General features: G+C 36.6%; 2 protein-coding genes across 2 annotated transcripts in view; one reads left to right on the forward strand and one right to left on the reverse strand.

Moving 5' to 3' along the window:
* The window catches only part of LOC138018771 (E3 ubiquitin-protein ligase RING2-like), a 13,851-nt gene extending 753 nt beyond the window's left edge, over positions 1–13,098 (reverse strand). Inside the window, exons 1-13 of the mRNA XM_068865458.1 lie at positions 12,939–13,098; positions 11,534–11,679; positions 10,158–10,207; positions 9,293–9,380; positions 9,057–9,092; positions 8,641–8,745; positions 8,486–8,510; positions 7,665–7,787; positions 6,437–6,489; positions 5,528–5,624; positions 4,031–4,093; positions 3,323–3,399; positions 2,581–2,622 (exon numbers count right to left, since the gene is read on the reverse strand). Coding sequence (XP_068721559.1) covers positions 2,581–2,622; positions 3,323–3,399; positions 4,031–4,093; positions 5,528–5,624; positions 6,437–6,489; positions 7,665–7,787; positions 8,486–8,510; positions 8,641–8,745; positions 9,057–9,092; positions 9,293–9,380; positions 10,158–10,207; positions 11,534–11,679; positions 12,939–12,987 — 954 coding nt within the window. The 5' untranslated portion in view covers positions 12,988–13,098. The remainder of the gene's footprint in view (positions 1–2,580; positions 2,623–3,322; positions 3,400–4,030; positions 4,094–5,527; positions 5,625–6,436; positions 6,490–7,664; positions 7,788–8,485; positions 8,511–8,640; positions 8,746–9,056; positions 9,093–9,292; positions 9,381–10,157; positions 10,208–11,533; positions 11,680–12,938) is intronic.
* A 55-nt stretch (positions 13,099–13,153) lies between these two features.
* The window catches only part of LOC138018770 (uncharacterized), a 27,008-nt gene continuing 25,161 nt past the window's right edge, over positions 13,154–15,000 (forward strand). The window contains exon 1 of the mRNA XM_068865455.1: positions 13,154–13,522. Within this exon, the coding sequence (XP_068721556.1) occupies positions 13,425–13,522 (98 nt within the window). The 5' untranslated portion in view covers positions 13,154–13,424. The remainder of the gene's footprint in view (positions 13,523–15,000) is intronic.

Here is a 15,000-nt window from a genome sequence, read left to right on the forward strand (position 1 = left end):
ATGTGTTTGTCATAAAGTGTACCACATGGCTGTGGTGGATCCATTTTAGTCATAACCCTGGCGGCGACGCAAGCATGACGGCAAGCAAAATACGCAAACTCAGTAGAGTCCTCAGTGATAACTGGAACCCTAATAAACCGTAAATGCTCTAAATAAACGCCCCCTTTCTTATCAACGCCTCCTATCCATTAAACGCCCCTGGTGTGGTGGAAAGTTTCAAATGGACGCCCCTGTCTAATAAACGCCCCCCCCCCCCCCCCCCCCGCCCACAAAAAAAGGAAATCGTTCAGCTGTAAAGCAAAATCGTGAAATTTATTTAACACCTTGGTTACTTAAATGATTCAATGAAAATCAACCAATCAATAATTCCATAACAATCACTATCAATCAATGGCAGTGATATTGGAAATCAGTCAGGTCATCACTGAGTCCGATGTCGATAAAGCCAATTGTGAAAACAACGTTGACACCGATGACGACGAGGACATTGATATAGAACTTTGAACTTGCCGTTTCGCCGCATTGATATAGAACTATAAACTTACTGTTGTCGCCGCGTTGATATAGAACTATGAACGTTTATTTGGATTTTCCAGTTTTTACGGTGAACTTGAAACAGACGCCTCATATCTATTTAACGCCTCCCCTTACACCACAAATATTTAATAAACGCCCCGGGCGTTCATTAGATCATTTACAGTAAGACAAAAATTAACAAGTAAATCAGTGGCTCGGGGTATGGTGTTTGTGCTTATATTTGTGTCGCCAGCGAGGAGCAGGCTTAAATATTACTTAAAATAAATGGCAAACCGTGAACACCGGTGAGGACGAATTAGTTGCCGAGCTTAAATATAAATGAAAACTCGCATCATTTTAAGACGGTGTCTTTGAAAAGACTGTACAACTCACTTCCACTTGAATTGTTTCATATCAAGATTCGCCCTGAAACCGAGGCAAATTGCAATTTGGAATTGATCTTTAAACCCATTGACTCCTGCAACGTGCCCCAATGACGAGTAAAACCGTTTGGTGTCAAACAGAGCATTAACTCTATCACAGCTTGTAATTCTAAATCCTGGGAGTCAATTGGTTAAAAGGGGCCACCACTACTACAACTACCACTAGCACCACTAGGACCATTACCACTACTACCACTACTACTACTACCACTACCACCACGACGACCACTACCACTACCACTACCACTACTACCACTACTACCACCACTACCACCACCGCCACCGCTACGACGACGACGACGACGACGACTACTACTACTACTACTACTACTGGCCTGTTGTTGATGTCGTTGCTTGTATGATGCGGGAGGTTGTAGGCATCGGCTTAGTGTTGTTTGCTCTAATTTAGTAAACCAGCTTTCCAGTCACGTATGTAACGCATTGAGCAGAGGTGGTCTGTCTGTAAACGGTTGTTATAGTTGATGTCACCATTTCTCGTCGCTCGTTTGCGTACAGTCCATCGCGTTCAAATTTCTGCAAAATTATCCGCAATCCAATCCAACAGCGCCGCAACGCCCTTTTCTTAACGTTACAGCTCTTTAAAATTTGGATACGGAAACATTCGTCCAGAACCTTGCGTCTCAACGCAACTTTTTTTCACACGAGTCAACACAGGTAACCTTCTTTTTCTTGTCATCGTAATTTAGACAGGTTGCCAGAAACATTAAATGGGATTTTGACTCGCATTGTCACGGTCTTTCGGTTGGAGAATTCAAAATGTTGGACACGAAACAAAGCAAAATAAACTGAATTGCAGGGTAAAACTAGCGTTGCAGGAACAGTGTGCATTTTGACAAAAGGAACATAAAAAAGTAGCTTGCTCTTTGTGACAACAGTTCCCTAGTTTTTATCATAAATTCAAAACCGTTCGATCTAATGTTTGTTGTACATAGTGCTATTATTTTGATCTGAACATTCACGTTGATTCGAATTCTTTACATAAAACCTACATCCTAATTTGCTTTACTTTGTTCTTGCTTTGTAGCCCAAACACCCCTTGGGACAATTTCAAAGTCAAAGTCACGTCTTGTACATGTAGATAAATTTATCATGGATTACAACGGTTTCCTTGGTGAATAAATCCGCTCATCCGATTGGACAAAATGCCTATTAAATTGATGAGTTACATCTCTCAGCCTACATAGATATCATTAATTTTTTTTACAAGTTTCTCGTAGAAACATTGCTTTCTAGTAGCCACATTAGTAAGCAAAATAATTGGTCACTTGACCAACAAGCAGGGAAATAAGAAGCATGTGTCTGTACTTAAAGAAACGTCACAAACCTGGAAATTCTTTGAAAACAGGAATTTCAAGGCGGTTTGTGATGTCGAAATAAGGAACGCACCAACACCTCTTACAGCTCTTTGATGGGAAGAATGACTCCCTGTTTTCTTAACGTACCTTGTGTGGCGTGTAAAAAGGGCAATCTTGGCGCGGAAAGATGTGATATTTTGGAGATAATTGAAAAAGAAAGAAGGTGTTTAAGGAATGAATGGTATTTGCCTTAGTGTGCACTTTATATGTACATGTAGTTACCAATCAATTATGGTCTGACTTACCTTCTCATTCACATAATCCAGTATCATTGAGCCAGGAAGTGGCTGTAATTCAAACGTTTACAATATACTGAGCACAACTAATCAACATGTACTTTAATCAGATCAATACTTGATCGTACTGGAATTAGATCAGTTTGACCAATTTAAGGTAATTCCCCCTACTGCGTAAAATTTCTTGCGTCATTGGCGAGCGCATTAGCTCGCGCGAACATTGATAAAATACCGGATTTTCACTGACGCCAAGTTTAATCTGTCAGGGAATGGCTACATGTATTTTCTACTGAACGAGCACGGTGATGTGGGTTTTCGATGGGATACATGTCTGTGTGTCAGCAATCGGAATTATGGCAGAGCAGAGTTTTTGATTGGATACATGGAGCAAAAGTTCTGGATTGAAGCAATTTCACTGTAATGTCTACTTACATGCATGAATTAGCCAATGTCCAAATCTGACCAAAATCACATTGATCTAATTCATCTGTATTTTTTAGACTATACAAGACATGTACAACACTGACAATAAGGTAATCTTTTTATACAGTAATTTTCAAAAGGGATTTATTTGCACACTTAAATGGTAAGCAATAAAGTTGTCTAACATACTGTATGACCCAATTCTTTGCCAACCCTACTGGCGTCTTTGGGAGATGAACTCAAATTCAGGGTTGCATCAGACAACCTCAGTTAATGCGCATCACAATCAAATAATAATCATAGCGAGCTGAATCACTCTGTAACTTACTGTATATTGCCCTGGTGTGCTTGCAATATATATGGTGAACTGCTGAACTTCAACGCTCTGTTCTGAGGGATTGGCACCTATTTTAATCAAGAAAATTAATCTTCAATAACTTCCTGAAATTCTTAACAACTGTAAAACCATAATTTAGCGGCATAAAATGAATACAATCACGTACATGTACATGTGTACGTATGTCACGTTTCCCTGGACGTAAAAATTATTTAGTTTTCTCAACATTGTTGATTTAACGACAGCGACATTAACTTTGCTACATGTAAAGGCATCAATATGTTAGTCAAGGCATTTCCCTTCTTCAAGTTACAAGTAGTGGATTGTATTATTATTTTTAATTTTTCTAGTCTGAATGACCACACCCATTCAGTGACTTTCAACTAGAAATGGGTTTATAGAGGGGCTTCTAGCCAGTCCTACTTTTCTAACAGTTTCAACAGGAAACTAAGAACATGACTTTTAGGATGACTAGCAGCCCCTACAGGGTCTCACCTAATTACATGTATTTTGGTACATTGTATCTTTTAAAGATGGATCAAACCTTGAAAATGTTACATATGTACAGCTGCTACATTGCACAGGAAGATGATGTACACTGTACTGAATGGGATGGGAGTTCCTACTGTACAGTGTATTTACTTCATATTTATAAAGAAAAAAAAATCCTGCGAAAGAGTATGGTTCGGTGCAACTCACCAGTCTCATCTTGCTGAGATTCTAGGGCCAGTCTCATGGCCAAATATTTGGCAAGATGGTCAACTTTACACAAACAAAAAGAAAAATAAAACAAGTTTTGAGTGTAATCCCATGTATGATTATACTGTACAGCAGGTCTAAGACAACAACAACAACGACAACAACAAAATGAATCATTAAAATAAAAATATTTTGCTGATTGATTTTCATTAATAAATAAATCTGTTGTAAATAGGACTATCAAAAAACAAAGAACTCATGGTTTGTCTCCCGCCTTAGATTCATTGGTGATTAACAGCCAAATTAATACCAAGTTTAATATGACCATTCACTCAGTCAACTCTTACATATTATATTACTATTTTAAATATCACACCAAAAAGCATTTTTAATAAATACTGGTAGCTTTAATCCAGACATTTTAGCATTATTATTTTATAATTATATTAATTAGCCAATATCAAAAACAACATTGATAGTTCTCTTTGTTTCTCCCTCCAAAACTTTGCATAAGCACAGTCTGCTTATATTTTCTTTTGGGACTTATAATGGTGATATTCAATGTAAGGGGAAATGTAGACTCGGAAAAATATCCAAGTCCCAGATGGGATTTGAACCCACGACCCTTTGTGATCTAGTCGGATGCTCTAACCACTGAGCTACTGGAGACTCTATGGTGAGCAAGGGTCAATTTGTGGGTCTCGACTGGAACCGCATCGCGTGGCTACAAAGCCAAGTATTGACTAGCATCTTTGAAACTCACTACCAGCATCGCGCTTTCACATTAATGCATATCAAGATGCAGCCAACCAACCTCCAAAGTAAGTGTGTTAAAGATGAAACAACAACAATGATATTCAATGTAAGGAGAAATGTAGACTCGGAAAAATATCCGAGTCCCAGATGGGATTTGAACCCAAGACCCTCCGTGATCTAGCATCCGACTAGATCACGGAGGGTCATGGGTTCAAATCCCATCTGGGACTCGGATATTTTTCTGAGTCTACATTTCTCCTTACATTGAATATCATTGTTGTTGTTTCATCTTTAACACACTTACTTATAATGGTCCCATAAGAAACTAGAAACAATGCTTACGCAAAATTTTGGAGGGCCAAACAAAGAGTATTATGGTATTTTTGATATTGGCTAATATTTAATTATTATGCTTTGGAATGAAATTGGAAGCCAAGTACATGTACATTGTATTCATGGTCAGTCCCCTGAAAATAAAATTAATGAATAAACTAATGAAAATACAACTTGTATGACCATATGGAATCATGTTATGACTGAACAACCCCTTTACAACCCCTTGCCTGCTTTCTATGCAATGACACCAACATGTAAATGTAAAGCTCTACTCCAACTTGCCTTACATTTATAATACTGTGGGTGTGTGTGTTTGATTTTTTTTTTTGTAGATAAAGAAAAAATTCTTGCTATGCAGGCTAGTGTGTACATGGTCAATGAAAGAGGAGATCTCTCCATGCTCACCTGAAGCATTAGCCGTAGTTTTAATGTAACGAGTTTGCTGGGCCACTGTTTCTGGATCATGGTCCTTTGGGTGCGGCTTGAACACCAGCTCAATTTCCTTAAAATGAGTTCATTTTGTTTAACATGACTTGTGGTTATAAAATGTGCTATAATATTGATCCTCTAGCGACTGTCCACACCATTTACATGTAAGGTGATACACAAAATACATGTAATTTGGCATTTTATGGAAAAAAAAAAAACAAAAAAAAAAAAAAACAAATAATTATTTTCTTTACAAGGAACCACACATACGAAATCCAGAAACAAGAGGATGAAGTTGGGTTGAAACTTGAAACTTTGGCCCAAAAAAAATATCCCCAAATATGTAATCTGGATAAAAATAATCCTGCTAAATTGCAGACATGAGGACAACATTATCTTAAATCATGTGATAATTATGGCAAAATTTTTCATTTACATTGTATTCAATGCAAAGTGAGTAAAAAGTTACCTGCATTGAAGGTTTTCGTAGCCAAGGTCAAATTAAATGATGATATCCAGAGACAAAATTAATATCAACCAAAAAAAAATATGACTAAAAATCCTACAAAATGGGAAAAACTCTGAAGTTTTGTCCATGACTATGGTAGCTTGTAAACTTACAAGGTACATTCTGTACTTTCTTCACCTACACTGTATAATGTTTGTTTTAATATGTAGTGATGTGTCAATTTTGATTACCGGTACATGTACATGTCGTAAAGTTTTCTATATTTTGAAAAATATTTGTGCAAGTAATAAATTAAGGTGCGGATCATGGTCTTACAAAATGGCTTTCTCTCCAAACCAATGTTGGGATTTTCCAGTAATCTAACCTAGTAATTCATATGGTAAAACAATGATCCAGTTACTGGTAAGTAGTCTCACATTTAGAGGTTCTGTGGTTTCTGCAGTTGCTTCTCCAGTGGAATCCAAGGTGTCTGTTCAAAGATACATAGAAGAAATGAAATGAAATGAAAGTGCATGTTATGATTTTCAAATGGAAATGTTTCTGGCACTTGTGTCTTTGGAAACAAGAGGAGTCAGGATGGCTTAGCGGTAACCAACTGCCCCTTCAGTCGATCTCAGTCCGACTCTGTGGGCTTTTCTCCTGGTACTGGTGTTTTCCTCCCTTATCAAAAATCGACTCTACCGTAAGTCAATAACATCCGCTGGGGGCAGATATCCTTAATAGGGGTAATCTCTGGTATCCTTCCCTTTCATTGAATTAATGAATAAAGTTGCTATTACAAGTATTGTGGGTAGATTTGTTCCAAGCAAGTTTTAATTAATAATTAAATGTAGTGCTAAATGCGGTTATACAAGGTTCAAGATTGTATTAATATTTAAATAATTTATTATTAATTTTTTTGTTGAAAACTCATTAGTGTAAAGGAGACAAAAAATCTTGTTCATCAAAAGAAAATTTCAAACAGCATGTACTGTAGCTGCTTTAAATACAGCTGTTTGATGCACGCTATTTTTAATTGCAGATAAAATAAATAAATAAAATTAAAAAATTGCAAAGGCACAATCTACTATAACTAAGAAATCAAGTGTAAGATTTTACATTTTGTAGTTTTGTTGTCCAAACAATAAACTCATGCTTTACTTTTAGTGAAAGCTCAACTGCTATAAAATTATTCTGCTGAAAACTGTTCTGAAAACTGAAAAAAAAAACCAAAAGAAAAAAAAAAAAACTTCCTCCTTGTTTTCTCTCACATCCCATAACATTCACAGTTCTAAGTTTGTGCCCAGGTCTGGCACTTGAGGAGTGCCTGCTCTATTAAAAATGACTTGCAAACCAAAGCTACATGTGCAACTTCTCACTTGGTGATAAAAAGGCCAGCAGAAGATTCCATTCCAAGAAAATTCCAACAAAAATCCTAAAAATTAATGTTTATGGCCTTTTGACTCATGAATTTTTTTATTTGGGCACAGTACAATGCATGCATGTACTTACTGTTACTAGCACTAACATTGATCCATTTTCTTCCAAACATCATGTAAGAAATCATTACCATTATCTAATTTCTCAAATACCATAAACATGTACAGTGTACAGCACTGTATCTTTTATTATTAACTGTGCATGCCTAGCCAGAGCTTGACTTACTTTCACTTGCATCTGATTCAGGATCAGATGATGTCTTCTGCCTCTTACGTCCTGTGGTACTGCCTCCCTCCCCTGCAGATGGTTGGCCTGTGGAACCTGGTGTTCCTGGACCTCCTGCTCCAGCTACATGTAAACAAACATGAACAGGAATTAAACTAACAATTACTGTGCAAAGAAAATGTCAGACTTCTCTTATTCACCCGTCCCATGCTGTGGCCAAGACAGGTCTTTGAATGAGCAGTTTTATTTCTTGTAGCAGTAAAAACTTAATGATGAAGTTGGGTTTATAACTTTTTTTTAGCATGTACAGTCATTGTAAGCAAGAAATGAGGATTGATTCCTTGTGCATATAAACTGAAGAATACCAGTAATAACTGAACAGTAATTATAATAGTAGGGTAATATTGTTATTGTTCAAGCCACAAACAAGTCATACACCTGTAATCCTTTTTGAAACTACGTGCAGCTTACTGATAACTGTGTACAGCTGTATACATGTACACATGTAATTATGCATGCAGTGACTCTCATGCATCAATTCATGAGGTACATGTAATATTAAATGTAGATTGATGAGCAAATCATCGACTTAAGTCTAAGAAGCTGGGTGTATGTATCTACAGACAATCTAAAGGGGTGGGTCTCTAAATATTTTCCACTTGCGGTCTTCAGCTTCACCAGTGTCTTGACCTTACTGTAACAGTAGTGCCACTAATCTGGAACACTGGCAAAGATTACAATAAAAATAGTTACAAGTACATATTGATACAATCATGTAAATACATGTATTGATGTTTAAAAATCACTGTGTGTAGTGTTACCTGGGTCATCAGATGATCTCTTTCTCTTATGGAAAAAAAAAGACGGAAAACAAAGGTTACACAGATTAAGAATTAAAAGGCAAATTTACCAACAAGACACATACAGCTGTGCGTCAAACTGCACAGCAATCCAACGCAACAAAAAAGTGACATACCACTCTCTGAGCTCTGTTTATTGCCTGAAGTTTAAGTCCTTCTTCTATACTACTTGTCAATGCATGTTGGTTGTGATGCTTGTTTAATCTCTGAAGCACCTTTTCCTGTTAAATAAAAGACCAAAACTTCACAAAAAGCCCTTTGGACCTTAACGGTTGTTTAAAACATGGATGGCATTCTCTACTCTTCCAATAACTGGCACCCGATGATGTACAATGTACTTGTGCAAAAAACACTCAATGAAATCTTTAAGCATTACAGAAGTGGCCGACAATGCAAATACTGATCCAAAATACGCTGTACAGTAGCATAAAAAGATTGAAACCAATTACTATAAATAATGGTAATGTAATTATAATAAAACAATGTGAACAATAAAATGAAAATTAATTAATGACATTACTAAAATACTTACCTGATGTGCCTCATATTCATCTCTGTCTGGATAAATCTGTGACAAAAAAAGCACAAAATACATACAATGCACTGTACATGTAATTAAAGCAATAACAATTATTATCATTTAAAAAATTGCTTATTGATTCATTCACTTGTTTCACACATACAGAACACTAAGTGTTAGCCACTCGACTAGAGAGGCTGCAAGACCGTACTGTACGACTTGACTACTGTGACTGTCACAGTTTGTACCTTTGCGATGAGAGCATCAAAGTTAGGATCTGGGCGCAACGATCGTTTTGAAATCAACTTCTTTCTGCATGTTGGACACTCTTTGTTTCTGCATATTAGGTATAAACATAAGAGTTCATAAGCACTTTGCACAGCTACTGTTATACATTTGTATCAACAGATATATACATTTGTAGTATAATAGCACTAAAGTATTAATAAGCCACTGGATAGATACTGTAAAAGTACACGTACATTTGAATTGTTAGCAAAATGTTAAATTTTGGCCTTGACCTCATCATGCATGATAGCTACACTGTAAGCCGATGAGAGTTTGCTCTAGATATATTATCTTCAGGAGGCACAACGCCATTCCCTTTACACACAAGTATTGCGAGGTCATATTTTGTTTGGTTAAACCGTTGGCAACGCAACATGGAATGACGACTTTGCATCTAAAATTTGAGAAATTGTGACTGAATTTTAGTACAGTGTACGTTGTTGTAAAATTGAGAATGGATTTTTTGTATACATGACTGTATGTAATTTTGAGCTCTGCTTCATATTTATTACCAAAAAATGTGAACACAAAGGCATCCTACATGTATGAAAGAGGTGGTTTCTTAGGTGCATGAGGATGATTAGTTTCCTTAATCAGCCTTTGACACACACAGAGACATGAGACAGTATTATGTGCAGTGAAAACTCAAATGGCATTATCTGTCCCTACTATTCAATTAAATTGACTGCTTTGACGTGTATTGCTTTTAAGTCCTTTGTGAGCAACTTTACCTAGTATGCATGTGGAGTGATGATTGATAATTAATTTTTTCCCTGTACTTAACAGAAGACATTCAAAGAAAAACTGTAAATTGTAACAACATACCCACTTCTTAGAGCTGTAATGATACACTCTTGACAGAATCTGTGCAAACACTTAAAAATACCAAAAACTATTACAGTTAAATACGAAGGAGGTGTGGCTGTGATTTGTGGTTTGACGGAGACAGTGCAGTCATGTCAGGACCCAGGGGATAAAAAAATGTGTTGTTGACAAACTACGGTCTAGGACCCCAGTTAGGGCTCAGTTCATTAAAGCGGGCAGGGTTACAAAGCTGGTTAAAAAGTTCTTGAAACCGTCCAACATTAGCTCTCCCAACCATCTTGCGAAAGCTAGTTTGGTTTGGATTGAGTGAACAAACTATGACCTGAGGTTGCTTGCAGGGCTGCTATTGCGTTGTTGGTGGGCTAAAATGAAAGTTTAATCCTTGTCTGTTGATTCCGATGTGGAAATGTGACCATGGGAACATTTTATCCAGGAATATTTGACTCAATTTGGTGGACTCCTGAGAATTTAGTGTTCATCCTTGGGATTTTATTATAACCGTTGCAGGGTTTGAGCTAGGATTTGATCAATGGGGGACAGTTTGTCCCCTTGGCTAAAATTGTGGGGGACATTTTCATTTTTAGGGGGACAGTCAATATTTTTCCGTTTTCTTACGTTCAAACAAAAAAACAGGCACGAAAACAAAAACCTATTTTATTACTTGTTACTTGTAATTAAAAAATTAATACAAAGATGAAAGTTAAGAAAATGGTGTCAATGGCTTGCGATTGGCCATTGTTCTCTAAAAACACGACGCTGTGATGGTTTTGCCGAGTGTATCCCCCATAGTTTCCTAATTAACAGCATCCACGTGTTCTTTACAGTCGTTCTGTCTTAGGAGAGTTGAGGTTCTAAAATTTGTACACCTTTTTCCGATGCCAAGGGCTTTGTTTTCTTAGATTTCTGACAAAAATAGCAGAACATTAATACATTGTTCTTCTTCTGTATTTTTTTCTCTGATCAATCTGGCTTCGATTTGATGCGAAAAAGCCATCTATAGTACGAATATGTTTTTGCCGTGACATTTTAATCCCCAGATGCATGTGTGCATCACGCTTGGTTGAAGATCAGTAGAGTGACTTTAAAATGAACTTAAAATGCACGATAAAATTCCTCCCACTGTCTGTGTTTCAGCTTGTAATTTTTGTACTAAACTGTACCTCTTCTTGTGTGCTTCCTTCTGAGTTTTCCCCCAGATTTTGAAGGGGACAAAAATGTCCCCTTGGCCGTTTTTTTAGGGACAATTTCAATATCAGTGCGGGATTGGCACAATGGTGCAGCCTGGCTCAAACCCTGCCGTTGACAAATACTGTCAGGTAATAACAATAATAATAATAATAATAATAATAATAATAATAATAATAATTCCCACATACCTCTTTTGTTGTCATTGTGTTTTTCAGCATGTCTAAGCAAATAGGGCACATGAGTTCACTGTGAAGACTGCGCGGTGAGATGGAAATCTCAGTTCCATCTGTAATGGCCTCTTGAGGTGTTCGGTGAAGCTCATACAGACTCAGCTCTAAAAAAATGTTTTACAATTATTATTGTACTAGCAGTTAATTAGAAGCTCACTGATTTTAAAGGGGCACTGTCATGCTAAATTTGCTGTTTCAGATGAAATATGGGTAAAAATCTAGATTACTACCTTTACATGTAGCTCACACATACAACATTCCTGACAAGATATGAAACATATTTATGGCACAAAGAGTTTCTAGATTTGTATTTAATTTTTGGTGTCTTTCTGAAGACAATGTTTCCAAACTTGAAAAAACTGGCCAGTTTTTTCAAGTTTCAATCCATTTCCATCTTTTCCATCCTTGGCGGCAAACAACAAAGAATAGCTTCAATGCACTTCAATGGTCATTGGCAACAAAACTACAGCATTATTTTTTTCATTGATGCAAGGACATCTGTTAGTGTTTTGAAGTTTGGCTAAAATAGCGCGACACTGCCCTTTTAATAAGCATCACAAAGTGTCCCCTTACTCTTCTCCCCAGAATATGGCTGGCGTTTCCCATACCGGATCCGAAATAATTAATGTCCATAAAACAAAAGAACAAAGCGAACATAACAATACCTAATTATTAGCAAAGCCTAATCGGAATAGCAATGGTTTTTTTGTCCTCAGCCATTTTAGTCCGGTATGTGAAAGTCTAGCTATAGTAATCCCAACTTCAACAAAATGCCTTAACCCATTGACTATCAGGGGTTCCATTGACGAGTAAAATCATCTGCCATTAGACAGAGTAAAATACTAAGTACATGTACACTGTATGGCCGGTTCAGGCTGGCTTGAGAGTCAAAGAGTCATTAATTAAATTTAATAATTAATTTTTTGGAATAGCCAATTACAGTTAACACTACATGTAATTAACAGATCTATGATCACTTCTCGTCTCTTTGAAAAATTTCACCAGTTTACAACCGAAAAATTCAACCTATCTGTGAAACTGTATGACGCTAAGTGAACCCCATCATTTGAAAGAGGAATCAAGAAAATCGAAAAAACAACGAGAATATTATTGAGCTTGCCGGTTTACTACAATGTGGAGTGTGTCATCAAGACATTGATATCAACATAGTTCATTGACGTAAAGTATAAAATATACCTTATTTTCTATTATCTTGCAAAATAAAAAGCCTCATGATTATAAAAAGGGGTGCAGGCGTGCTTCACGGAAGTCTTACAGCTGCTTTAATTTGAGTCAACGAAAGTGCTTTTCGCTATGTGTGGACGCTATTGAAATTATGCTAGCAAGCTTACGATATACTCACCCCATGATTTTGGCTGCTGGACTGGTTGAGGTGTCACTGGAATTGCCATTTCTGATGGTTTATTCTCAAATAAAATTGTAATTTTCAAAATTATTCAACAAGGAAAACTGTCAAACCCCATCAGACATTGCGAAGTTTATGCTTTGCATCCGAGCTTTCTCAAGGAACTTGAACTTGAACTTGAAGGCGCGGGCACCAAGCATGACCCAATTGCTTTGGAAACGAAATTCCGTGACATCTTCGAGTATTTCTTTGTGTTTTTGGTTTTTGAAGCCCTCGCGTGTTGTCAGCCTTGTTCTTGAACTGTTTGTGGTGGAATTATTTCGATCTGAACATGGCTAGCTTATCGATGTAAAAAAATGACGTAAGCTCACCACATGTATGTTTAATTTGAGATTGTTTGTTTATCTGCGACAACTTTGCAATGGTTGGATCGGAAGCTTAATTGCATTGTTCACTATACATGTACGTGAATGCAAGTTATGAATGGTGATAATGATCATGGAGAAATACGAAGTCATCTCGACTCTCGGCAAAGGAGCTGGTGGAAAGGTCTTTCTAGCAACAGAGAAAGAAAGTGGAAGGTTTGCATTGTAGCTTTTTTATGGCGATCGATCTTTTCAATAAGAATATTGCAGTGGCTGGTAACTTCGACTATAGCACAATACAGATTAAAACTCAGTCTTTTATCTTCCTTCCTTTGCTGAAAAATTTCGACCTTATTCTTAGGAATAATAATTTAAGCTTAATTTTTATTGATGATCAGTAATACGTGTATATACGCTTTACGATGTACGAGAGTCATTTACACTTATAATTATGGTCATTTACACTTATGGTCATGCAGGGTAATATTTATTTATTTATTTATTTATTTATTTGATCGTGAGTGGGCGGTATCCTGAGAATCCTGCAATCATATTGGTTCCGGGAGCGGGCAGTATTTTCCTATCTCCTGACCACGGTCATGGTAACCAACTACGCTAAGGGCAGAGTGAAGTTAATAGTTTCTCCACCTTTTAAAAATAGAATATAGAAATAAATAAAAATGTTATTCACCGGCCTTGGTCAGTGAATGACATATATGTAATAACCCAATTATTTTATTCTTGCATTTTGATTGGTTCTTGCCTCTGATCTATTAGAGGACAGATGCATGATTGACGTCACCATCAACTTTTATGCGAGTAAAGTTTAATTCTTTATTAAAAAAACAAATAGATTCCATGTTGCTGTGTGTCTGTCCAGTAATAATAAATCACAGAAGACGTGACCACAATGTGGTAAGAACATCAGTGACACACTGGGCTATCACCTCAACTGTGCCACTTTTTGTTCTTACTACATTTTGACTTTATCTGTGATCTATTACTGAACAGACGCACGACAACATGGAATCTATTTGTTACATGTAAAAGAATGATAAATAACAGAGAGATGTACATGTAGTGCAATAAGTTAACCTGGTGTGAGCCTGCAATCCAATCAAAACCCAGTAACTGGTCAGCAGCCAACTTAAAAAGAAAAAAAAAAAAAACAGCTGACCTCAATGAGCTCTAAACTAATGACCACACAATATGGTACAGTCATACAGTGACCGAAACCAAATTTTCTTGCAGAGATGGGTTACCATTCCACAGACTATAAATTCATTGTTGTAAAGTGCTGATGGAGTCATTGAAAGTGGGATGTATGCTATAGTCATTCTTTAGAATAGCAGCAGGTTTAAACTACAGGTCACTGGTCACAGGTCACAAGTCACGAATTTATTTTTGGTGTTCATAATTTTAAATTATGTCATTTAATACTGATTTAATTTCCAAATTTGCTTTCATTTGTGCCAGACAAGCTAATCATTACATATTCTTCTTTATTTAAAGATGAAAATAATAATTGTAGTTGTTTTATTGATTGGAGTGAGAATTTGACCAAAACTCTAAATTGATCTAAAAAAGAGTGTGATCTTGATTAGAACTACCAAGTGCTTGATGTCACGAGCATTAGTTTTGTTATTATTACCCTTTTAGAAATAATTATGCAAGAACCACAGTTATACTATGAC

This window comes from Montipora capricornis, chromosome 10 (genome assembly GCF_036669925.1).
Source record: "Montipora capricornis isolate CH-2021 chromosome 10, ASM3666992v2, whole genome shotgun sequence".
Taxonomy (NCBI): Eukaryota; Metazoa; Cnidaria; class Anthozoa; order Scleractinia; family Acroporidae; genus Montipora; species Montipora capricornis.